Here is a 26,709-nt window from a genome sequence, read left to right as displayed (position 1 = left end):
CCCCAAAAGAAGAAAACCAAGCATAAAAACCTAAAAGTCAAAACACACCTAGAACCCCTTTCAATTCTCATCCATACACAAGTATCTTAACACAATGGTTTTAGAAATGAATGTTTTATATTCTTGTCCTGCATTTTTTACTTTATGTCAACTTTTCCTAAGTTTTACAAAATCTTCACATAAACAGAAAGTGCTGATGAAACAGGATGTAAAGCAGACGGTAGGGAAATCATGTTGTAAGGTGATAAACTGAATTACTGTTTTCCAGCCTAATTTCTATTAATTAGAGTAATCTTCCAACCTTCTCAATAACAAGCCCACCAGTGTTAGCATTCTCATTTACTCTTTATTGGAAAAGAGGTCTACCTTCCTGGCAATAACTCCACAGCATATTGTCCATTTTATGGTAAGTCTCTCAGAATCAGGTCTGGGTGCTTTCTGCAAGAAAAGTGCCAATATTTATTATTTTTTGTTGGGAATGTGTCGTAAGAGCTAAGTTTAATTTTGTACCTGGTATTTCTAAGGAAAATATGTGATCCATAGTTCCCCTTTTCTTCAGAACAAATTTCCAGCTACACAACAACAAAGGGTTACTGAAAGCTTTTCCACAGTTTTTATACTAGTGCTTTCCAATACAAGTGCTCCCTTATAAAAGAAACAGAGGGAGGGAGGAAGGAAGGAATGTACTCTGGCTAAAATATTTCCAAACTAGTTACATTCATAGGATTTATCTTCAGTGTGAGTTGCTTGATGTCTAATAAGCTTAGAGCTATTAATGAAAGCTTTCCCACATTGATTACACGTAAAGGGTTTCTCTCCAGTATGTGTTCTTTGATGCACAATAAGTCGAGCACTCAAGCTGAATGTTTTCCCACATTGATTGCATTCATAGGGTTTCTCTCCAGTATGAGTTCTCTGATGTTGAGTAAGGCATGAACTCTGCCTGAAGGATTTCCCACACTGATTGCATTCATAGGGCTTTTCTCCAGTGTGAGTTCTCTGATGTACAACAAGAACGTAACTCTGGCTGAAGGACTTCCCACACTGATTACATTCGTAGGGTTTTTCTCCTGTATGAGTTCTCTGATGCATAACAAGGTGAGAACTGCGGTTGAAAGATTTCCCACACTCATTACATTCATAGGGTTTCTCACCAGTATGAGTTCTTTGATGTGCAACAAGCTGAGAGCTCCAGCTGAAGGATTTCCCACACTGATTACATTCAAAGGGTTTTTCTCCTGTGTGCGTTCTCTGATGGGCAACAAGTTTATAACTCTGACTAAAGGATTTTCCACATTGATTGCACTCATAGGGTTTTTCTCCAGTATGAATTCTTTGATGTGCAATAAGCTTATAGCTCTGGATAAATGATTTCCCACATTGATTACATTCATAGGGCTTCTCTCCAGTATGAGTCCTTTGATGTGCAATAAGTTTGTAGCTCTGCCTAAATGACTTTCCACACTGATTGCATTCATAAGGCTTCTCTCCAGTATGAGTTCTCTGATGCACAACAAGGACATAGCTCTGGCTAAAGGATTTTCCACACTGATTACATCTGTAAGGTTTCTCTCCAGTATGAGTCCTCTGATGGGAAACAAGGTGAGAGCTCCGGCTGAAGGATTTCCCACACTCGTTACATTCGTAAGGTTTCTCCCCTGTATGAGTTCTCTGATGTGCAACAAGATGAGAGCTCCAGCTAAAGGATTTCCCACATTGGTCACATTCAAAGGGTTTCTCTTCAGAATTTCTCATGTTGTGAACAAGAGATGAACTCTGGGAGGTTTTACTACATTTATGTTGATTCTTTTCAACAGGGATCCTCTGTTGTTCATTGTGGGATATGCTATGGTTCAAAACTTGCCCACATTCCTTAAAATCAAAGGATTTTCCTCTTGCATGTATTTTCTCATGTATATTTAGGGGTGTATCATGGCTGAAAGATGATTGAATATTGTTGCTAAAGCCATAGGATTTATCTTCTGTTTGAGTTTTTGTAAACTGAATAAGATGAATGCTCTGAGAGGTTTTCCCACATTCATTATTTTCACATAGTTTCTCTCTGTCATTAATCATCTGATGATTGTTCACGATAGAATTACAATGTAATTTTTTAACATGTGTGGCATGTTTGTGAAAATGGTTTCTTATGGGTATCATATGAGGTGAAAGAAGACTGGAATTCAGACCACTCTTCTCAAGTTCATCAGTTTTGCAGACTCTCTCATGAGTACCAGTGGTCTTTTGAGTGACTGCCAATTTCTTCAAAAGTCTCTCTTCTTTTTCCTGTCGCTTCTCCAACTCGTCCTTACAAACCCAAACTTCTTCACATGAAGATAACCAAGGATCCTCTCTTGTCAACCTTTCTACCTTCACTCCATGGGATGGGTCATCATCAAAAATGCTCTGCTTTGATGCTGATTCTCTTCTTCCAAGTGTAGCTGCCGAATCTGAAAGAAAGCAAAATAAAACATTCTAGCCAAAATATGCTAGCGCTGGAAGAGTGGAAAAAGATGACAAGAAAGCATGCAAAATGTATGTGGATTTATATTTTATTATAAACTGTATTGAGAAAGTAAAAGGCTGGGTAAAGCAGTAAGGAGAAAACTACCACAGCTAATAGTATAACAAAGTATTAAAAATGGAACAATTTAATCTTAGTTTTACTAAATATGTAAGTCTTTAGATGCCAAATCTAAATCTCCACATTCTAAAATAAGACAACCTATGCAGAACTACAGAATCTCAAAACAATTTTGCAACCTTTAGCAAAGAAATAAAGGATCCTTTCCACCCTCTTTAGTGCTAAACCCACGTTCAGTGAAACAGAGATTAGTGCCTACATTTCTAGGAATTTCTAAAAGGCATGAAACTTGCTAGCCTAGTTTGCCAAGAAACATGGGCAAACTATAATTGTGAACCAGGAAAAAGAATGGGGACACTGTTATCCCAGAGTTCCCTAAATGCCCTGGAGGCTAATATGGCCCCACGATTCCTGTGATTCTGAGTGAGAGAGAATGCAGGCTAGCTCAGAAGCAGGAACCTGGGTGGCTACTAAGTCAAGCAATAGAGAGAGTACCTGGGAATGTACTGATATATACAGTTACCTAGGAGGTGGGAAATGGAGGAAAATGTGGCGTGCCCTAATAGGGATTTTTCAATCACACCTTCTATACCTATGTCTATACATATGTTGGGAAATTCTATTTATACTCATCCCTTTGCTCCAACAAGGAGATTGTGTCTGGTTTGAAAAGCTGATAGGAAAAGATATAGGACTTTGGGTGTCTAGGCTGGAGAAAAAAGAAAATTACGGCCGAATTTGGCCCAGTCTTTAGCTTTTAGGAACCATGTAGACTAAACAAGCTCAAACCTAAGAAGCTGTACCTTTTCTACCTTACAAAGTACAATTAAGTCTTCACTGGGGAATACAAAGCATAAACACAGTCTATGTGTGGCCAAAGTCAATCTTGCCTCTGAATTCCATAACTCTTAATCAATGGAAACGAGAAATAATTGCAATATATAGACTTCATTCAAGGGGGCCGTATTCTTACCCCAAGAGACCAGGTCCCTGTGGTTCTCCAGGATCACCTCTGTGTCCAGGGTCCTCTGGGCAGGGTTCAAAATGCCCTCTTCCTCCTGAGTGAAGTCCACAGTCACAATTTTGAAGTTCACTCCTTCCTAAAACAGGACATACATTCCTGCTCAGCTGGGCGTCATTTCCTTCCAATGTTCACAGAGGAAGAAAAGTGTGACAGATGCAAGACAGAAATGGCCTGGGAGTTGTCCTGAGGTAGTCAGTGTTCAAAGGATTCTAGTCAAGGTTTACAGGTGTCTTCTAGGTGAGCCCCTTTGGATTTTGGAGGCTGGACCTGTTTTTACAACCCCAAAGAGGAACACCAGATAAGAACAGCAATTTTCCCTCTTGATCACCTTAAAGAAAATGCTTATTCTTATTCTGATTTTTGCACTGGTGAATATGGAATTCCCACTTAGGAATTTCCTCCAAATTCCCAAGAAACTAACAAATAAATCAAGGATCGGCAAACTTTTTCTGTCAAAAGCCAAAGTGTAAATATTTTAGGCTTTGAAACCATACAGTCTATCATAACTACTCAACTCTGCTGCTGTAGCAAGATAGCAGCCACAGAAAATACATAAACAAATGGGTGTGCCTTCATTACAATAAAATTTTATTTACAGAAATAGGTGGCAGGCCAGATTTGAGCCACAGGCTTTACTTTGCTGATGCCTGAGATAGAAGATGAAGTGTGGGCTTAAATAAAGTACAGGTTAAGTGCACTGGATTTGGAAGGAAAGAGACCTGGGTTTCTCACCTATAAAAAACATAAATCTGAATTTCGAAAAAAAATAAATCTAATTGGACCATCTGTGTTTTAATGATGAGTTTATTCTATTTCTATTTATTGGGCTTACTCATACCCAACTCATTGGGTTGCTGAGTGAATTAATTATGATGATATAGAAAAAGCCATTAGCAGACTTGATGGAACAAAAAAAGAAAGGCTGGCAATTATTATCAGGATTATTAGGTGTGAAAACCCTGAAAAATTCAGTGACATTCAATGTGACCTTTATCCTGAACCCTTAGTCTTCAGACGTCAGTTCTATTTTGTCCACACTCAGAGCTGCTGTAGCTCTGTTAGGAGACATTCACTGTCATTGCTGCCATAGGAAGGGGACCGCCTCCTGGAAGCAGAAAGGACCTATTCCCAGGACTGTTAGGCAAGAATTCTGATCCCAAATGGAAGTGCTGAGGGTAAGTTGTCCTTGCACACAGGCAACAAAAGCCAGAGCAGTCGAATGCCATTTGCCACTAATGGCTTTTTAAACAGACCGGTGTTAATAAGCCGTGGTTCATGACCCGGGCTCGGGGTCCACGAATCCCATGAGGCTCCGTGCAAAGGGCTGCTGTACCTGCCTTGTTCAAAGTGGGCCCGTACACGTCAGCCAAATCTCAAAGGTTTTCATGATGAGGCCAAAATGGGATTGAGAATGTCATTTGCAAACTATAGTCTGTGTTGAACGTGGATTTGTAGGTACTGGTTTTCAACCTCTAATCCATGCTTTTTAGTGAATACTCCTCTCTGCTTTTTAAGGTAGGTACCTTTTATATCAAGCTTGTTCAAATAGCAAATAAATAACACCAGACTACATTAGCATCCCCCACTCCACCCCTGGCTATTTGTTCTCAAAGTTCCGTGGACTTGTATTGTAAGACTCACCACGCTTTCTTATCACTTGCATAATGGTCATCTTTGTCATTAGGTTATAATCCATGATGGCAGGTACAAGATATGTATGGTTTGCAACTGTAACCCCAGTGCTTAGCATACATTTGGTGTACAGTAGATACTAAATTTATATTTGGTAATTTATCTCAATATATGAATCAATAGTATCAATAGACTTTGTAATATAGCAAAATCATCCTGGTCCAAATTCTGATTTAAGTCGTCTCCTCACCTGAATCTCACAGCTCCTATCAAATGCCTATTTGAAACAGTCCTTCAACATGTGGATACTGGCTTTTCTGAGCTTCTATCCCCATGTATCCTATTCTTCCTCTCACCTGTTCCAACTCCCCACTCCTCCAAATTCCTTCCCAAACTCTTCAGCAGTGCCCTCGGGAACTCATATTCGATAATGAAATCCTACAGCTCCAAGATCTTCACCCAGTATTCCCTGTGTTAATGGAAACTGCTCCCTCCCGCTGGGGACCCCCTCCTCTGCAGTCCTCACAGGTTCAGGGTGGTCATGCTCTCCCATCCCAGGGGTCTCAGCCTCAAAGAGGGAGGGTGTGAGTCCTCCCAGTTACACTGAGACTCATGCCATTTACCTCACTTCTCAGAGCTTTGTCCTACCAACCTCTCGGACACCCCCACCCCCACCCACTGATGACTTAGAATACCTAGGATTTATTTTCCAATTTGAGAACTTGTCTTGTTTTGTCTTCCACTGTCTATAGCATCCACTTGTAGAGTTCTCTGATATTAATAGAAAAACAACTGACTTTAATAAAGCAGTGTGGGGACAGGCAGTGTGCTACCCATGTCACCACTTACCATTCATTTAATTCTCACAAGGTCCCTGTGATAAACATCTATTAGCAGCACTGTTTTTCAGATGAAGAACTAGAAGGTTGGAGAAATTAACACACACGTCTAATGTCAGATGCAACCTCAAGGTTGCCTGACATCAGAGGCTGTGTTCTCAGTCATCAATTCATATGACTAACTGAACCCCCAGACCCTTGAATTGCTCTTCAGGACCCCACTCTTCGGGTGAGACCCTATACTTAACACAAAGTACTCCACCTCTCAAATGGTACACACACAACTGCCCACTCTTGAATTACATCAGATTATAATTATTTTTTACTACAACATCAGATTATTATTTTTTTAATTACACCACCAGATTACGCTACTTGCTTAATTACTTCCTTTACTCTTCTCGTCCTTGGATGGTTTGTGGCCATTGCTCTTTTGAAATGCCTTCTATTACTATCTACTAGCCTATATTCTTTTCCTTTCTAGTTAGTGTCCTCTTTATCTTTTCCATCTTAATTATTCAGTTTGGAGTCCAGGGATCATTCATTTTAATTTTTCTATTTGATATATTTAAAAATTCTCTTTCAAATATTACCTTGACCTTTGGGACTTCCACGGAATGTACCTGACTGCAACAACTCAGTGAATCTGAATGTCAATCTGCCATCTACGGAGAGTAGGTCACAGAATGCTCCCGGGGGGTGTGGTGGGGGTTAGGGTGCGGAACCACAAAAGCATCTGGATAGAGTGTTATCAATTAATGATCACTGTCTTGGGATGATCCTTTCAGACCCACCAGCAACTCTGATATACCTCCTGCTAATGTTCTCCCATAGTCCAAAATCACTATGTTAAGCCTTCTCCACCCTTGTCAAACCTCTCCACCCCAATCCCCCCACTGACGTCCAACACATAACCTCATCTGATTACTCAGAGATAAACCCAAGCCTTCACATAACTCCCTCAACCTCATTCTTCCTGTGAGTCCTTCTTCCTGTATAGGGCCAGTTTAGTCACACATGCTCTGAGTAAGAATTCCCCTGGCACTAATCAAGGACTCCACTTTATAATTTTATCACCTCTCTCTCCAGATTGTTAACTTCTTTTTCTCTACTCCTTCCTGTAACCACTTAAACAGTCAAATCTTTCCAATCCTTTAAGGAAAAAAAAAAGGCCCTCAACCTCAAATTTCCTGATAACAATCTCTTTGATCTTCCACATGATAATCAAATTTCTTATGAAAGATGTCCACTCTTATCTCCATTTCCTCAGTTATTAGTTACGTCCCAGCTCATTTCAATCTGGCGTATGCTGAACACCAGCCATGCGCATTCCTCAGTGTAAAGAGCCAAGTCCAACTCACCTGGGATGGGCTGCCCAAGGACCCAGCATCTTCTCTCTCGACCTTGATGATAATCTCTTGAGGAAAGAGAGAGTCCTGAGAGGGCAAAACGGAAGAGAAAAAGGAAAATAAAGGGTGCTAAGTCACAGCTCAAAACTCTCATTGTGAGGAGGCTAGGATTTGACATACCACCTATTTTAACGCATCCCACTAACCAAACTTCTGCTCCCACCCACTAGTAAGCTCAAGCAAGCCATGTGGAGGGAGGACACACATCTGGAGGGGCACTGAAGCCTCAGACATGGGCATGAGGTCTTTGTGGGTCTTCCAGGCCAGCCCAGCTACCAGCTGAACAGAACCGAGTGAGTGACCCCAGGCATCTATGTAGAAGAAAAGAACTGTCCAGCTGGGCCCAGCCTGAATTCCTGGATCTCAGAATTGCAAGCAAATAAGATGGACTACAACATGACCAAAGAATGATAAAGGAAAAAAATAAACAAATTAACTTCATACAACATTTGGCAAAAAGCACCACCAATAAAGAAAGGCACCAGCAATAAAAATCTAAGACTTCTTCCAAATCAGTAAGAAAAAGGGAGCGTCGACAGAAAAATGGACAAAGGAAAATGCAATGCAACTCAACTATGAAGAAATAAAATGGCCAGTGCATATACAAAAAGATGCTCAATTCTTTACATCAGATAAAATCTCTTTCTATAATTATCTATCTATATACCAGAGACCATAAATTCACACTAGATACCTCCAACTACAATTCAACACATTTTATTCTACCCTTCCTATTTTCCATATTTGTACATTCTTCTGTGGCTCCCATTATCCACTTTATATTTACTGATTTGCTCAAACATCTTATGTAACCGAAATCCCGACCACATGGAGGGTGTCTTTTGCCTGCGGCTAACAACTCCTCCCGAGTGGCCCACTGGTCAAGAGCTCATATATTCTTAGTGGAGGAAGTTTAAGTTGATACAACCTTCCTGGATTGGCAATGTCATTTTTTAATAACATTTTACTTTGAAATAGTTTAAGACTCACAAAAAGTTGCAAAAAATAGAAGAGAATTCCTGTGTACCCTTCCCCTAGCTTCCCCCAAAGATAGACAGTATCATACACAATCAGAGTACACCGTCAAAACTAGAAAATTGATATTGGTACAATATTTTTAACTTAGGTACAGACTTTACTCAGATTTTGTGGGTTTTTATAAAATAAAAGACAATCTGCTTTTATTTTTGTATTTTTAATGAAAATATTTTTTAAAATGTAATATCCAATAAGTCTACTTGTAAGTATTTCCTTAGGAAATAATAGAAAGTACACTTAGATATATGTATAAGAAATCTCATTAAAGGGTTATCCTAGCAAAAATGGAAGGCGATTAAATGCTCATTAGTAAGTGCCTGGTTAAATAAATTATGCTTCACCCAGGTAACTGAATACTATTTAGCAGCCAAGAGAAGAGACAGATTTGCATGACCTGATACATACAAATGACAGAAAGATGTTTATAATACATTGTTGAATGAAAAACACTAAGAACAGTCTATAAAACATGAATAGATTTTTATAGAATATAAAATACACAGAAAAGTCGGGAAGGACAGTCTCAAAAGCATTAAAAGCAGTTATTTTTTGGAAGGCTAGAATGAAGGAGCAGGTTCACCCGTCTATATTCTAACACTATATCCACTTTTTAAAATGATACTTATTTTCCTTAATCAGAAAACAGCAAAAATGTTTCCCTCTTGTAAAAGCACTTTGAAACAAGACAACTCCTATGTAGTTTCCTGAAGTCTTTTTCTACAGAGTACAATAACTCAACTTGTCAAATGACAGTCCACTCAAGTATACTTTGCTCCCTAAACCTTCAAACTCTGAAAAACAAGTACTGTGGATTCTTGATTATCACTCAGTTATTTACAGTCTCTGAATCCTACACTTTCAGAAGGAAGCAAATTATTGTCCTTTTCATAGCTGTGCCAATCCCCTCCCCTTATCAACCCAGAGAGAAGTTCACTATTGCTTGGGAAGGATTATTACAAATGGCTAGCATCAATGTATTTAAAGTCAGAAAAGGATTTCTCCAAACCTTAAAATACCTCTATGTATTTCTGGGCAGGTACTGAGGGTAGTAACATCGAGTATTTAAAGAGCTGAAGCTGCCTCAATGTAAAGAAGGCCCAGTGGGAAAGCTTATGCTAAGTGGCCTGCGTTATTGTCAAGCACAAACACCAGGATGGTTCAACTGCCTTCGAATGTCTGCGTGGGAGTTACAAAATAGCTCCAAACACCAAACAAAAATGAACAAGCCAAACTCACAATGCTAAAATAACAACAACCAAACTACAGATGGCTCAAGGGAGATACAAGATTTTTTCCTTTTCTTTTTTTGTAAAACCAAACCATTACTTTATTAAATGAGTTATTTTACGGAATATGAACATCAGTGTAATCACAATTGTAAAAAAAAAAAAATTATAACAAGGATGGGGTGATTTTCATATTTCCAAATCACAGTCAATTGTACATTTTCACAGAATTGTCTTTGCATAAAGCCCAAAAGGGAACAGCATAAAAATGAGTGTTTCTGTAGCCCCTTTAAAAACTATGGAACACTTTATGAATTTGCATGTCACCCTTGTGCAGGGGCCATGCTAATCTTCTCTGGACCATTCCAATGTTAGTATATGTGCTGCCGAAGCGAGCATGGGTGCTACAAGTTTTTACCCTTCAATATTGTGATTTAGACACATATTTGGTCATTCAGATAACCAAAATATATTTCTCAGATATATTTGGTCTTATCCACAGTTCCTTGCTCACAGCTCCTTGGGATTTCCTCTCGTTATGTCAATGAGGTAACTTCTGGACCCCACCTAAGGGCGGGGGCTGGTGGCCAGTCGGCCAACCATGTCGATTGAAACTTTCAGTCCCACCCCGATTTCTGGGGAGGGGCTTGAGGTTGACCCAATCACCAATGGCCAATGACTACCTAACGAAGGCTCCATGAAACCCCCAAAAAACCACTCCTCAGTCCTTTTCTTCGCCAGGAGATTCCACATGTCCCCTGCCAGGCCAAGCTCTGTAAGAACATCACCTTATGTATCGCTTAATCTGGGTGCTGACTGGTATCCTTTCATATCCCTTGTAATAAATCAGTTATCTAGTGAGGAAATGGGTTTTCCTGATTTCTGTGAGCTGTTCTAGGAAATTAATCAAACCCAAGCAGGGGGTTGTGGGAACCTCTGGTTTATAGACAGTTGGCAGAGGCACAGATGACAACCTGGATTTATGACTGGTATCCGAAGCAGAGACCAGTCTTGTAGGATTGAGCTCTTTACCTTTGGGATCTAATTCTATCTCTGGATAGATAGTATCAGAGTTGAGTTAAATTCTTGGCTGCCCTATTGGTGCCAGAGAATTGCTTGTTGGTGTAGGGAAGGCCTCCCCCCGTCCCCCGCCACACACACACACACACACACACACACACACACACACACACACAGGAATTGGGTCCAGGAACCTTTTTCAACCTCAAACTGCTAATGGACTCAACCATATCATGGAAACCAGCTGCAATGAGAAATCAGATTCCTAATGAATGACAATACCAGATGTCTTTTCTCACCACAGCAGTGACTGATGTCAAATTCTAATAATTTAAGGGCCAGAAGTTAACTCATCCTATAATAATAATAATAAAAAAATACCTGGGAAATGAAAAGTTTCTTAAGAAAGGAAAACTTACAAACACTAGACTGTAGTTTAAACTGAGACGCACTCTTTCAGTTGTTTTTGTTTGTTTTGAAACAGCTAAGATCAGTTAAGAAACGACACCGAGAACTAAGAAACAAAACATAACGTTTCTAACACAGCAGGTACTCAGTGGAAAGAAAACTCCAAGGTTTTCCCTATCCGCCACAACTGCTAAAACAGTTTTATTTGGGGAAATACGGGTGCACCTTCTCTTTAATCAAAACCACAGTCGATGCCTTTTAGTTTAAAAGTTTTCACAGGGAAAATGACTGGGAGAAGAGTTCTACCCACGGTCAACTCTGCATCAAAAGTCCTTCCCTGCCCCCACCCAAGCAGTCAATTCTACCACTTTACCCTAACATTTATTCGCATCACACATATACCTTTGTTTGTTTTTCACTCCCACTAGTGTGTGTTCCATAAAAGCTGGGCTCCCGTCTCTCCTATTCACCACGGTTTCACTGGACTTCAATCAGTACTGACACATGGTAGGCACTTCATAAATGTGTGTTGACAATATAACCACCCCTGAGATAAAGGACATAGAATGTGCTATCTGAACCTCCCTGTGGTCGCCAAAGCCACCAAATCATTGCTGAGCTCGAGTCCCTCCCTGGCTAGAAGACAGACCTCTTTGGGCGCCCTTTCTTCTCAGAAAATTTAAAGTATCAGCTGCCAGAACCTACTCCCAACTTACTCTCTCAAACAAAATGCTCAAAAACTATCATGTCTGGGTGGCCGGATGGCTCAGTTGGTTAGAGCGCGAGCTCTCAACAACAAGGTTACCGGTTCAATTCCCGCATGGGATGGTGGGCTGCACCCCCTACAACTAAAAGATTGAAAATGGCAACTGGACTTGGAGCTGAGCTGCACCCTCCACAACTAGATTGAAGGACAAAGACTTGGAGCTGATGGGCCCTGGAGATACACACTGTTCCCCGATATTCCCCAATAAAATTTATAAAAAAACATAAATAAATAAAAACCCATCATGTCACAAAAGTGCATGAACACACATATGACTACACCAACCCACTCTTTCTAGCCACTCTGGATTACTATTTTAGGAATGTCTCCTGTATTTATACCTTAGCTCCCACGGTTTCCTTCAGATAATGTCATCTATCAATTGTCTAGTATGTTTAATAATAGAGTACTTCAACACAAACTATCTCACACAATTATCTAAACCTCTTTGAAGAAAGGAGTGATATGTCTATTTCACTAACATAGAAATTAATGGTAATAAAGTTTAGTAAACTCATTTAAGTCCATGGAGTTCACCAGAAATGGTCCCCACTGATGCCTGACCCAAACTCCTCTCCTTTTCACTGCCCCGCTGTTGTCCCGCAGCAGCCTAAGCGTCTCTCCCCTCGTGCCTGCCCCTAAAGAAAGGAGAGTCTGTGAGACGGATCCTTTCAGGGACTTTGCTTCACCTTTGTGCTCGCACCTGTCTCCCTGTTTGGCCCCCAAAAGACAGTTGGTCAGTCAATGACAGGTAAGATTCCCCACGGGGGGAGTAACCCAAGCCAGGCACAGTCGCGTGGGGAACACCAGAAGAATTCACGGGGTCGATAGAAGTGGGCACAGACCCCCACCTTCCCCTGGCTAAGGAGAGCTTCTGCCTATGTGGCTATATTCCTTCCCACAACCTGCTTGGGAAGTGAGTCAATGATGTGATAACATCAGTTCTCCTTCCATTCTTATCAATAAGTTTCAGCATAAAGGTTTTTTCCCTGAGGAGGCACATACTACAGTTATTAAGACATCATAGGACTTTTGATTCCGGCTGTTTGCAGACAAGGCTGATTGGTTTGAATCAGTTTTCTGGTATGATGTACGAGGCTCACAGACCGTGGAGAAAGCAACGCTACTTCCTTGTGTGTACATCAATAAAAGCAACAAGATGGCCCGATTCGGGGCTCTCAGTCCTTTGAGGCTGTGAGATCCTTGGCCCCCTGTTTCATAACTTTCTTGATTTCTGTTTCTTTCTTAACCCTTCGCCACCCCTTCTTGTTCGCTCACTGCCTGTGTTGTGCTGGACGTGATACCCCACGGCTCAAGGTCTGACTGATCATTCAAGCCCCAGATCAAATGCCACCTCTTCCATGAAGCATTCCCAGACTGCAATCTCGTCTCTTCTCCCCTTAGGATTTCTTAGTTGCTTTTGTTGGACCCTTACCATGTTCTAGTAAAATCATTCTCCTCAAATTACTTCCATCTCTAGATACCTCTTCCCTGGGCCATGAATTCCATACTTTGTATTCTCCTCAGTACTGAGTAGGAGTACAATGTGGGTTATCTGAATTTAACAGGAGTAGAGATATGTGCAGGGTTGGGATATGTGAGTGGAATTAAAAGCCTTTGCCCCACTTCTGTGTGCTCTGGAGCATTTTTTTCCCTCTATCAACACTTGACTTATTTATTTACAGCTTTATGGAGGTATACTTGACAAATAAAAATTTTATACAGAGGATGCCAAAAAATGCATACACATTTTAAGAAAGGAAAATACCGTATTAATATATACCAACAGCAAAAGATGAACACAAGTCACATTTGACTTCTGCAACGACAAGAGGTGCTCAAAGTGGCTACCATCAGCGTCCAGACACTTCTGATTACAGCGAGCTACTGCTTGAGCAACGTTGATCAAAGTGTTACCATCTCTTAAAATGTGTGTACATTTTTTTGGTACCCCTGGTATATTTAAGGTGCATAATGTGATGTTTTGATACACGGACACACTGTGCAATGATCACTACAATCAAGCTGACTGACACATCCGTCACCTCCCATAGCAGTGATTTTGTGTGGTGAGAACACAAGACCAACTCTCTTAGCAACTTCCAAGGACACGGCACAGTATTGCTGACTTCACTCACCATGCTGGGCATTATTAGATCCCCAGGGCTTACCCATCCCGCATAACTGAATCTTTGCCCCCTCTGACCAACATCTCCCCTTGTCCCCCAGCCCCCAGCCCCTGGCAGCCACCACTCTACTGTTTTTACAAGTTGAACTGTTTCAGATCCCACATGTAAGTGAGGTCGTGCAGTATCTGCCTTTCTGTGTCTGGCTGGTTTCACTGAGCATCTGTCTTTCTGGAGCATTTAAAAATGATCCTTTTTGTTCGATGGTCACCTCTCCATGTAATGAAGGAAAATTCTCCTTTTTCTTTGCATACTTTGCAGAATGGGAACAGGAATCAGAGAGTTAATGTCCACAGAGAAGAGTTATAGGCAGAAGGTAATAACTGTTCTCTCTGTGACATGGGTAGAACCACGTGTGACCCAGAGCAGGGGAACAGAGACAAGCAGAGCTGTCACAGAGTCACCTGTCCACTCCACAGTGAACCCGTGGTCAAGTCAGACCCAGGACCCTTTGCTATTTGCTCACCTGTAAGTAGAATTGACCAAACATACCCTCCCCACCTTGGGGGGTTGCTGGGACAAAACAAAGCTTCCAGTCAAACCACACAATTATTATCGAACTCAGTTCCCGAAGCTTTGCATCTGGGGTATGCCGACTGGAAACCCTCTATATCTGTGAGGGGGTCAGAATATTAACTTAAGAGGCAACACACTAGGAGACTTTCCCCTCTTTGGTGTGTTTGTTTCTCTCATTGCCCAGGGGAGACGAAGGGCAGGGCTCACATTTCAGCTCAAGGGATGTGACATACACGGCTCTGAAGTGTCTTAATGTGAGAGGGAGTAAAACCAACTCCCCTGCCTGATTCTCTGAGATCCTCCTGATCAGAGGGTCTCTCTAGTTCTCACGCACAAGAAAATTCTCTCTCCTATCCCACACCATCATCTATGAATAATTCTCACTGTCCTCAAATATACAGAACAGACCTTCTACCGTGGGGTCACCAACAACCTGCCTGGCTCTGAATGTTGAGACTGACGCAACAGGTGAGGCTCTACCACCCCCTGGGCAGGACTTTTGGTCTCAGTCCCTGAAGGCAGGCAGGGCTCGGGGTCGCCTCAAGGATCTCCCTGGCCCCGCTACTTCCAGGTGTGTAAGTCATTGAACTCTCTCAGGTGATGTCCCAGTACAGTTTCTTCCTAAGCTGGTTCACTGGATGTACCTCATTCAAAGACTTGGGTTCCCTTAGTTTGCTCCCTGCCAGGGTTCTAATTAATATCCATCAGGCCCAAACAATGTACCTGTGCATCTTCTGATAACAATTAAAATTAGAGGACATTCAGATTTGAGAAATATGCAGCCAGCTTCCAAGATGGCCCCAATAACCCCACCTCCTGGTAGTCACACCCTTATGTAGCCCTTGTCCACACAGTACGGAGTGGGTCTGTGTGACCAAAGGATTACAGAGAAGTGATGGTCTATCTTCTGAGATCCGATGATAAAAGACACCGTGACTTCCATCTTGGTTGTGTGCAATTAAGCGTATTTTCTCTCTCTCTCTCTCTCTCTCTCTCTCCTCTCTCTCTCTCTCTCTCTCTTTCCCCCCTCCCCAGCCATGTCCCCACCCCAGATCATTTATTTGCTCTGGGAGAAACCAGCTGCTGTGTTCAACCCTGGAGAGAGCGCTACATGGTACGGAATTGAGGTCTCTCACCAACAGCCAAGTGAGTGAGTGAGCTTGCAAGTGGGTCCTCCTGCGCTGGCAGCAGCCCAGCCAACAACTTACTGTACCCTCATCAGAGACCCTCAACTCCAGAAAATTGCTCCCCAATTCCTGACCCTCAGAAATTGTATGAGATAACACATGTTGGTTGTTTTAAGCTGCTAAGTTTTGGGGTATGCAACCACAGAAAACTCATATAAGAAGGAAGCTGTTTTTGCTTTTCCTACGTAGCCTTAGAATAGATAAGGCGTGCATTTCCGCCTGTGAGAACTAAATCATCTTTCTCCCCAGCACCTCACACAGGGCCTTATAATGGTCAGGCAGTCAACACATATGTGATGAAAGTAAAAATTATAACGAACAGATTGCTGATTTAGTTGTATGGCATACAAGAAAAGGGGGAAAGGACCGTTAAGATTTCCAGGGAACACCCAAAGTCACTCGCTTAAAGTAGAAATCCAAGGATCACATCAAAACGCATTGCACCTGTAGTTTTGATAAAGATGTGAATATAAATTTATGCTCGCATAACTCCCTTGAAAACTCTTGCACATGTGTACAAGGAACCATATACCAAAACATTTACTGCAGTGCTATTTGTAACAGCAAAACACTTGAACAGCAAATATCCATGAACAGTAAACCCGTAAAACCTGTGGCATGCATTTAGAAGTTGAAATTTGGGCACCAGGTATGTACATTGGTATCAGAATGTCACTGTGCCCAGTCCTTCAGAGTGGACAGAGATAAGGAGTGGATGGGTGTGTGCCTGTACACACACACACACACACACACACACACACACACACACACACCTCTGTCTGTTCCTACACACACATATGCTGAAAACCATGAGCCATCCCTCCAGTGCCCACGAACACCACAGTTCATCCCAGTGTTCTCTTCCCATGTCTGAGGGTGAGCCCTGGCTCCCATGACCCGTTACATCTACTTACCTGATCAAGCCCCCTGTAAGCAACTAATCTCCCATCTCCACTACCACCCCTTCTCCCACACGGATTCTCCTCGGCTCACCTGGACTCGGAGGCCCTACTGGAGGCCACCCTCTGCCAAGGGACCCTCGGCACCCTGCTTGGGCTCTGACTCTGCAGGCCAGGGGGCTTCTTCTCATGGAATCACTCTCGTGCCACTTGGACTTGGACTCCTCGTGATGCCCTCGACATCCTGCTTGGGCTCTGATACCCCACACCATGCCCTCCGGCGTGGATGCCCTCCACCTGCTCAGGCTAGGACACGCCACACCAGGATGCGCCCCACTGCCAACAAGGTGCACGTGTCACCTGCGCTGGCTCCGACACCCCTGCTGGACCAGCCTTTGCATGGACATCCGCTCTGCACTTGGGCTGCCCATACAGGGGCACCCCCTCTGTGGGTGCCCTTTTCACCTGCTCTGGCCTTGTCACCCCAAGCCAGATCCCCTCCCCTGTATGGACACTTACCTCACCCCACGTGGGCTCTGACTCCCGATGCCACCTTCCGCAGCCCACTTGATCTTTCATGCCCCCACACATGGACGCCCTCCTCACCCTGATCAGGCCATGACACCCCACAGCTGGGAGCCCCCCCTCAAATGCAGACGCCTACCTAGCTCTGCCCCACCTCATGGCTTCAGGATGGAATTGTACAGGAAGAAGGCGAAATTCCAATGTCACATTTTTAAGAAATTAAATGTCTTCAGAAAATACTGCTAGGAAATTTGTGGTCTCGCCCAATTTCAGGGTCTTACTAGATAACTCAGTGAACTCGCCTCTCGCATTGCACATTCACCAACACCCTTTCCAAGCGCTCTTTCTCAAGCAACGCTGTGAGTGGCTGGCCAGAGGGGAATCCAAACTCTAAGGGCTTTTGATACAGGATGCCAAATTCCTCCCAGAAAGACACACCTGTGTTAAACGGGCGAGGAAAGGCAGGGAGCCTCATTAAATGTACAGTGTGTGTTAGAAGCCTGCCGGTCAGGAGGGATCAAAAGGCCCCCAAACACTGCAAAGAAAGCCCGAAAAGCCTCCCAAGCCTGGGGGTCAGATGTGGGGCCTGGGTGGGAGTAAGCGCTGGGTCTCTCGGGGGAAGGGGAGCTCACTCACCTGCGCACAGGCCTTCAGGGGCTCTGGGGGCTTCTCATCCCGCTCTTCCATGCTCTCCTCCAGGCACGGGCAAGGGCCTGAGGTCCTGAGCTGCAAGGGGAGAAGCCCTGAGTACAGCATCCTCGTGCAGCTCCCCTGCGGCATCCTCTCCCTGGATGAGTCTCCGCTTCTGGGATGCACTCCCCATGACAAGTGTGCTTCTAGAGCAGGGGTGTCCAAACTTTTTTCAATGTTTTTTACCAAGGGCCATATGCGGTAAAATACACAAACAGCCGGGCCACTCACTCGAGGTGAAGTATGTATTGCTTTACCTGGTTTATTTAAGTAAACTAAATATATTTTTGGAATTTGCTGCGGGCCAATTAACAATGGATTGCAGGCCACAGTTGGCCCGTGGGACGCAGTTTTGACACCCCTGTTCTAGAGGTTCCTGCCCAGGTTCCGGCCCAGATAGCTGTGCATGCTCCTGGAGTCCCTTGGTCCCTTCCCAGGCCAAGACTGTGCATCACCATCCTGGTTCCTCCACAGCCTCGGGCCTCCAAACTACCTACCCAAAGGCAGCCTTCACCCACCACCACAGTCTGCAGCACAAATCAGTTCCTCCCTACCCCACTGGGTCCTGAGATCCCCACACCCAGCACACCCAGGACCCCCTAGTGTGCACCCCTTCCTCCCCAACCTGAAATCTTCAGTCTCTTCCTCCCGCAAGCAGCAGGGGTCTGGGGTTCACGCCCCGAATTACACTCCCTGGCTAAACGCAGGAAGCTTGAGATACAGCTCCCAGCTCTCAAGAAGCTTGAGATACAGACCTGACTCCAGCAACCTGTCACCGATTGCCTCCCACTTCCTGCTCAAACAGCCAAACATATGCACAGAGCTCAGCTGCACCCAAAGCCTTCCTGGGCCCTGAATTTGTAGCTGTGACCTAGTCCCTCCACCCACCTGGTGTCCTCTGGCCTGAACTGGCATCAGCATGGCACTGGGAGGCTCCGGACAAACTCCAGCACATGCCAGCCCCTCCCAGGCCCAGGATGTGTACCTCAGTTATCTTTGTACCAACTACTGTTTCCCCGAAAATAAGACCTAGCCGGACCATCAGCTCTAACACGTCTTTTGGAGCAAAAATTCATATAAGACCGATCTTATATTAATATAACATAAGACAGGGTATAATATGCTATAACATAACATAATATAAAACATAACATAACATAACAACATAATATAATATTAATACCGGGTCTTATATTTTTGCTCCAAAAGACGCATTAGAGTTGATGGTCCGGCTAGGTCTTATTTTCGGGGAAACAAGGTAGATGTTTCTGAGTTGGAGACTAGAACAACCCCTGGTAAATCCCACCCTACGCACCCCCTCACTCCCACTGGATTCTCACTCAAACAGTACAGTGTGGGTCACAATGCAGCTGTACCTTGAACCCCCACTCAAACCAACCTCCATGGCCCCTACTTGAGCCATTCCTGCCCAGATTCCTGCCCAAACACCTTCCTGGGCCCGTGCAGCACAGGAGACCCTGGCTTTCCACCTGGGCATCATCACGCTGTGATTGGGGCACTGTCTGCACAAAGACCTCAGCACCCTCTGCCTAATACCCACCTCAGCCTCTTGTTTCTCACCCAAACACTTGTGAATGTGCACAGAGAAACCTGGTGCAGCCCTACCCGTCTGCAGCCCAGAGTCTGCAGCTGCCTCCTCCACCCACCTGGGTGTTCTCAGGCAGTACCAGGGTCCTAGGGCTGCCCATTCCGCCCCATCTGCCCAAATGCCAGCGCATATGCAGAGTGCAGATGGAGCAGCCCAGCACCCCCCAGCACCAGAACCTGCAGCTCCAAACTAAGCCTCTACTCCAGCAGCCAATGCACAGGGGCCACCGCCCCGGCTCCCCCTCTTGCTGGCAGACACAGAGTAGGCTCATGCCAAGAGCCTGCATCCAGACTGTGGGTCTCGTGTAGTCCCTGCTCTTGAGATGAGAATCTGTATCTCCTACTCTGTGCCTCAACCTGCCTGAGACCCACAAGGCACCCACAAGCTCCGTGGGGTCCCTTGCATCCACTGCCTGCTTGCCACCAAAACATCGGACACCCAAACAGTAGCTTGAACACAGAACTCCAGAATCAGCCCCAGGACTTGGGCACTCGCTTAGGGGTTGTCAAGCCCATGACAGACCAGCTTCTATGGGAACCAGGACCTTCCACTTCCTCCTGCCCAAACGTGAGCACCTGGATGCCTTCCCGGTCCAAACCGGCAGCCCAGACTGTGTTCCTCCACCAACCTGGGCTTGCTAATGTCTGCACAGTAGGCCCTGAGCAAAAGTCCTGGGAACATGTACTTCATAACCATGCCGGCAGCTCCTGCTTCCTCCCCGAACAGCTGTCCTGCCTGGGCTCACATTCTGTACCTCCAACCCAGCATCTCCACCAAACCTGAATGCCCTAGGGCTCCGCACTCTCCTCCATGGGTCCCAGAATTACCAGTCCAAGTTCCTGCTTCCCAATCAGACACCCTCAGCAAGTACAGGAAGCGCTCTGCTTAGAACCTGCCTCTCGGCCCTGGTCCCTCCTTCAACCTGGGAGCCTGCAGTCCATCACCCATTCCCACCGAGAGCTCGCCCAAGCAGCACTGCCTCTCCCGGCCAAAAATCTGCAACTCCCACCTGGTGTCTCCACTACCCAGGGAGCCCCCAGGCCTGCGAAGAGAGCAGTGTCTGCTACAAGTCCCAGAGCCAATTTCCCAGAATCTCACCTCCCACCTTCTGCTTCCTACTCAAACACCTGCTCGAGAGTATAGGGACAAGGACACAGACTCTCTCCTCCAGGAACCCGAATCTGCAACCGAGTAGTCCATCAACCAAGTGTTCCTCAGGTCGCACACTAAACAGGGCCAGCCTTGTATGCGGAGGGGCGAGGTTCTCAGGTCCTCCTGCAAACCTGTGCACATGGCCCACTATCTCCCACCAACCTGGGCATCCTCAGCACCGGAACAAGAGCGCCACCTGACCAAGCACCCGCGCATGCGCGCAGAGCCCAGTCCCGGACTCTGCAGCTGCACTAATATCTCCACCAACTTCGATGACCCGAAGTTGAAGCGCCGCCCGCGCAGGTCCCGGATCGCCCACCCACACTCCCAACCCAGCTTCCTGCCTAGACCTTGCGCATGCGTGCATGGGACACCCAGTGCTGCCCCGCCCCTCACCAACCTGGGTGTCCACGGGCTCGCCACCCAGGCCAGGCCTGTCCCAGCCCGTGTCCAGCCCGGCTCTGCGGCAGGACGACCTCGGTGAAGCAACCCTCTGTCCCGACTCTACACGAGACAGGTTCGGGTTAAGTTAGTTCGGCCCCCTTCTGGGGACTCAGCATCCGCAAGGCCAGTGGGGTTAACCACCGAAGGGCCGAGGTACGCGGCGACAGCAAGCGTCCGCGCGCGGGGGACAATGGCTGCGCTAGTGGCCGAACCCGGAAGTGCGTTTGGACTCGGGAATTCGAAACTACAATTCCCAGAAGCCTCGGCTGCGCGAGTGGCGATTGGGAGGGGTTTCAGCGCCTCAGGGGAGGTGGGAGAGGCGACTCGGTTATACTGGAAGGGGGCAGTTCGGAGTCCCGGCTGGGGGCTGCGACTGTGTGTGTCCGAATTTGTGTGGACCACCAAGACGAATAGCGGGACCGAGAGGCCAAGGCCGAGGACCGTTGCGTAGGGAGTGGCTGACTTGGGAAAGGATGGCCCTGGACCCGAATTGAGTCCCAGGAGTGGCGGTGGAAACGGGATCCAATGGAAACAGCGAGAACCCCTCCCGGGCATCTGCTGCCTTGTCAGAAGCTTGGCGCGCACCGTCTCCTTCGTCCTCAAGGCCAAATATACTTGCTACAAGCCCGTCATACAGTCCAGGGAGCTCCTATCAAGCCCTTTAAATTTTTTTGTACTCCTTCCCTTTGCCTTTATCTCCTGAACGTTTTCCTGGCTCAGCTCCAGCAATGCTGGCCTTTCCATCTTCTCCAATAACTCAAGCTTGCTCCCACCTCGGGACCTCTGCATGTGCTGTTGGTGCTGCCTAGCAGGCCTCTCCTCTGAGGATCCCCCCATCCCTCTGGTCTTTGAGCGGATGTCACCTTTTCATGAGGCATTCCCTCACCATCCTTGTACTGTACAGCGTTTCCCCGAAAATAAGACCTAGCCGGGCAATCAGCTCTCATGTGTCTTTTGGAGCAAATATTAATATAAGACCCGGTCTTATATAAGAACTGGTATATATGTTATATTGTATTATATTATACCCAGTCTTGTTTTAATATATTAAAATAAGACCGGGTCTTATATAAATTTTTGCTCGAAAAGACGCATTAGAGCTGATTGTCCAGCTAGGTCGTATTTTCGGGGAAACACGGTAAACTTGCAAACAAACCCTTCACTCCCCACATAATTCCTGCCTCCCACCTCATCTTTATTTTTCCTCCGGAGAACTTTATCTAATACACTATATATTTTAGGTATTTATTTGGTCTATTCTCCATCTGCCTTCACCACTGGACTGTGAACTCCATAAGGGAAAGGATTTATATCTATTTTGATTACTGCTGTATCCCCAGCACCAAAAGTACCTGGCACATAATAGATGCTTAATAAATATTTGTTTTTGAATAAATAAATGTCCCTGGCTCTTTGTTAAACACTTTAACATCCAACAGCTCATTAACCAGCCCAATCACTCTGAGGAAATTGTGATATTTATTTCCACCACCAGAGATGAAGCAGAAAATTGGGGCCCTGCTGTATGAAAATATGGTATTTTAAAGCTTTTAAAAAATGCTGTCAAAGCACTCCTATAGTTTTCCTCACATTAATTCTGACCTTAAACAATGACAAAAAGTTATTGTGATTTGAAATCTAATCTCTAATCCCAAAGTTTCTTATAACTGGTTATTTGTGGTTGATTTTTAAAAATATATTTATTGTGTATCTGTTTAACCTACTGAAAGGTTATGAATTCTTAATTTGATTCTCTTGGTTTTTCTAGTGAGATAATTCTCTACAGATAATAATTTCATCTCTTCTTATCAGTATTTTAAGCCAGATAGTCCCTTTCATGTTGGATTGCATTGGCTACCATTTTCAAGACAATATTAAAAGCCTAAGATCTCTGGCTGGCTCACACCATGGCTGCTGTGTCCATCAACAGTGTTTGTCCGTCTTGTGATGTGTCTATGGCACCCCCAGCTGCTGGGTCTCGAACCTTGGCCCTCTAATTCTTGGTTGCTTTCTCCCTGTTTCTATTGATTTTAAGGAAATATAACTCAAAAGCCTAAAGTTTGGTGAGATCTAGGGTCCAAAGCCTGAACAACACATTGAAGCAAAATGTCACAAGGTCTACAAAGAGTGGCAAGAATATAATATGCACCAAATAAATGTCATTGGATATGTGATTAAGCATGGTTTCTCTAGAACTTCTGGAAAAAAAGATCACTGCTTCTATTAGACGGAGGGCTTCATTTGGCAGTAAATGTTGCCTGCTGGGTTCACAAGCACCTGTGACAGAAGGAGAAAAGGTGAGTTGCATTTTCTGGTTGGGCCCTCCTGCTATCTTTGCTGTAGTTCAGGGCCCAAGCACTCTAGCACTCTCCTTCCCCACCCTCGGAAATTCCAGAGAGCTTCCTCCTTTTTCACTGCATGTCAGTCAGGCTGGCACCTCTCTGTTTCATGCATATCCCCCCTGTGGAGGGTAGGCTCTACGGTGGCCTCCGTAATCCCCACCTCCTGGTACTCATGCCCTTATGTTATGCCCCTCCCCTTGAGGGAGACCTGTGACTTGCCTCTACCATGATTGTATGTATGTGATTCTGCTGTGTAAGATCGTGACTTCTGTCTTGGCTTAAAGAAGCAAGATGCAGTGTTGTGAGCTGTCTCTGGAGAGGCCCACATGGCACAGGGCTGAGGGTGGCCTCCAGCTGACAGCCAGTAAGAAACTGAGGCCCTCGTTATGACAGCCTGCAGGGAACTGAAGGCTGAGCTTGGGAGTGGATCCTTCCCCAGTCAAGCCTCAGATGAGACCTGAGCCTTGGCTAACACCTCGATTACAGCCTTGCAGAAGACCCATCTAAGCAGTGCCTGGACTCCTGACCCATAGAAACTGTGAGGTAATAAATGTATATTGCTTTAATCTGTTAAGTTTATGGAAATTTGTTATGCAGCAACAGATCACTAATACACCCGCCTCAGGGCCTTTTGACTTGATGCCCCTCCACTTGGAATGTCCCACTCCAGACCCTTTGCATGGTTTGCTCCTTGTCATCCCTCCAGAATACAGCAGACACTGAATTGGCAGTCCTGACACCTTTCCCCTTATCGTCTCCCCCTTGCCTGCTTCTATTGAAGAGACTGGGAAGGATTGCACCTCACTTTCTCAGCCTTCCTAGTAACAAGGAATACCATGGGACAGCTTTCTGGCCAAAGGCACATAAGAGGAAGTTTGGTGAGTGAGATTTCTAAGAAGAGCTTGCTCTACTGATAAAGGGAAACAAATATGGCTCCCCTCGCGAGACCTCATTAAAAAAAGGGACCTAGGAGGTTAAGTTTGTATCAGTTTATAGCCGATTGGAGAGCTGACAAACCTAAACACAACCCGTACAAAGGCTTGAGCCAGTCTGATTCTCCTCTGGGGAATCTGAACCTAGAAACCCTTAAATAGTAGTAGAGGGTGTTGTTATTTATAATCTGAAGTTATAGAGGAGGAAAAACCAGGCAACTTACATAGGAATTCAATCTGGACTGAGAAGAATGGAACAAATTCATAGATCAGAAAAAGTGAGCAACCACGTAAGAGAGGACATCTTCCTGATAACCTTCTAGTCCCCATGGGACTCACAAGGAATTTCTAAAATTGAGTTATCTGAGATGCCCCGATGTTCCCCCCATCAATCCCTGTTTTATCTGAACTACTTTCAGAGGGTTTGTCTTTCTTATTAAAAATCCCTGACTAAGATGCATAGGACATTCACGTCTTTCGAGAATGGTTCATGTCAATTGGGCTACAGTATGCCAGCCTCTAATTTATCCTCCATGGTAATTGATCTGCCTGCTGGAATAACAGGGAACGGGACAATGCAGGGAAAAGAAAGAAGGAAATGGAAGGAAATGGAGAGAAAAGGAAGCGAATGGAGAAGAAATCCATAGCATGAGAAGTGGAATGCAGTGGTGTGAAATGAAAGCCAATCAAATGAAAATAAATGTAAACAGGGACATTGGATAGAGAAGCACTGAGTGGGTAGGAAATAGAGTAGATGGACTGGGCTAAATGTATAGATGAAAAGAACAGGAATGAAATGGGATGGGAAGGAAAAGACTGGAAATGAAATAAAGTGATGGGATGGAAATGGGTGACATGGAATTGAAAAGGTTTTTAAAGGGAAATTCTCTCGATAGCTTAACAGGTTCTTCAGCAAGGAGGAAAAAGCAGATTGGTGACAGCTCTCAACCTCTCCGATGATTCTGTGTGACATACAAATACCTCATAGTTTGACTCCATGTTTCCTTTTGGTAGCGTGGGGACTGATGGATGCAATGTAAGTTTGGGCAATGGCTTGGTGGGGCTGTGAGAATAGCCCCCAGGGGTTTCTGAAGGCAGCTCCTTCTGCAAGTGAGCAGAGAGGTAGGTCAGGGTCCACAGGCACAGGTTGCTTAGGATCACAGCATCTGGAAAATGCTAACTTGTATTCTTCAGAGACCCGGAGAGGAAGAGATTCACCCAGGTTCTCACAAAGAATCAGAAGCAGAAGTAGGGTGAGGACCCAGGTCCCTGCCCCTGGCTCAGAACTCTTTCCTTTCACCTGGCTACCTCTACAACTTCTCCAAAACTTCCTTTGCACCCCACACATGCTAGGCCAGTGCCAACTCATTTGCATTCCACTTCCAAGCCCTGGAGGTGGAAGGAACACATAATAGGAGCCAGAGTCCTAGAATATGACCCAGGTTCTTGTGCAGCCATGGGCCACTTCCTCCCCATCCTTGCCCTGCAATGCACAATAACGATTTAGACAAGATGGTTTCTCAGACGTGTCAAATATAAAATTCTAGGATTGTAGTCCCTCTGCAGCTTCTATAATCAAACCCAGCAGAGGCAACATACCTCATAAAACTGCTCAGGGGGGTCTGGTGGCAGCATCTGGAGGCAAAGAAAGAAGTGAAGAGGGCTTGGGGCTTGGAATGGGGGGCACTCCCAGAAATTCTTAGAAATAGCATTGACCTCAGAAGGACTTACAGCCCTTCTAATTCCCAGAGGGGTTCAAGGTTAGGTATTGTCACATTGAAGAATAAGAAGACAAAGAGAAGAGATGGAAAAGCCAGGGAGGGTCTTGGGATCACCAAAGAAGGCAGAAAGCAAAATGCAGAAAGACCCAACTGGCACTGGGTATGCTCAAGAGAACATGCCCGACTCCCCTCAGCCCAAGAAATAGGACTGGAAAAGCCCTATTGGTCTGGGGAAGGGCCAGACAGTCGGGATAGCAGGGAGGGTCCCTCTGGAGCATCACCCACCTTTTTGACTCTGACCTGTCCCTGAGGTTCAGGTATATTGGCATACACAAGCCTCGGCCAGTCTAGAGAAAGTGAAAGCCAGTCCCACGATGGAGTTAGGAGCAATATGCGGGAAGGGTTGTTTTTCCAGGTCACTCTTACCCAGAAAGGAGATGGCAGAAACCTTCCTTCCTTTCTCCCCAGGACTCCCAATCACATCTCCAACAAGTTATGGGTAAAATAAGGCTATTTGATGACATGGATGAAGACAGAAATCTAACACCTAGCCCCCGCTC

The 26,709-nt window shown here is 45.0% G+C and overlaps 1 protein-coding gene and 1 non-coding gene across 7 annotated transcripts in view; both read right to left on the bottom strand.

The window, feature by feature from the left end:
* Positions 1-326: 326 nt before the first annotated feature.
* ZNF180 (zinc finger protein 180) overlaps positions 327-26,709 on the bottom strand; it is a 38,006-nt gene continuing 11,623 nt past the window's right edge. Inside the window, exons 9-15 of one of the 6 annotated variants that reach the window (XM_074314170.2) lie at positions 26,435-26,496; positions 26,028-26,063; positions 25,410-25,532; positions 17,896-17,985; positions 7,441-7,515; positions 3,558-3,684; positions 327-2,450 (exon numbers count right to left, since the gene is read on the bottom strand). In XM_074314170.2, coding sequence (XP_074170271.2) covers positions 709-2,450; positions 3,558-3,684; positions 7,441-7,515; positions 17,896-17,985; positions 25,410-25,532; positions 26,028-26,063; positions 26,435-26,496 — 2,255 coding nt within the window. In that variant the 3' untranslated portion in view covers positions 327-708. Of the gene's footprint in view, positions 2,451-3,557; positions 3,685-7,440; positions 7,516-17,895; positions 17,986-20,872; positions 21,029-21,110; positions 21,366-22,614; positions 23,432-25,409; positions 25,533-26,027; positions 26,064-26,434; positions 26,497-26,709 lie in introns of those variants that run through there. The other 5 variants (XM_074314169.2, XM_074314168.2, XM_088800114.1 and 2 more) reach the window with 5 other exon arrangements.
* On the bottom strand, positions 10,045-10,151 carry LOC141567761 (U6 spliceosomal RNA). Its single transcript, XR_012490591.2, has one exon. It is a non-coding gene; the product is annotated as a U6 spliceosomal RNA (small nuclear RNA).

This window comes from Rhinolophus sinicus, chromosome 8 (assembly GCF_057876585.1).
Source record: "Rhinolophus sinicus isolate RSI-liver-muscle chromosome 8, RSI-T2T, whole genome shotgun sequence".
NCBI classification, from domain to species: domain Eukaryota; kingdom Metazoa; phylum Chordata; class Mammalia; order Chiroptera; family Rhinolophidae; genus Rhinolophus; species Rhinolophus sinicus.
This window is presented reverse-complemented; position numbering and strand designations above follow the sequence as displayed.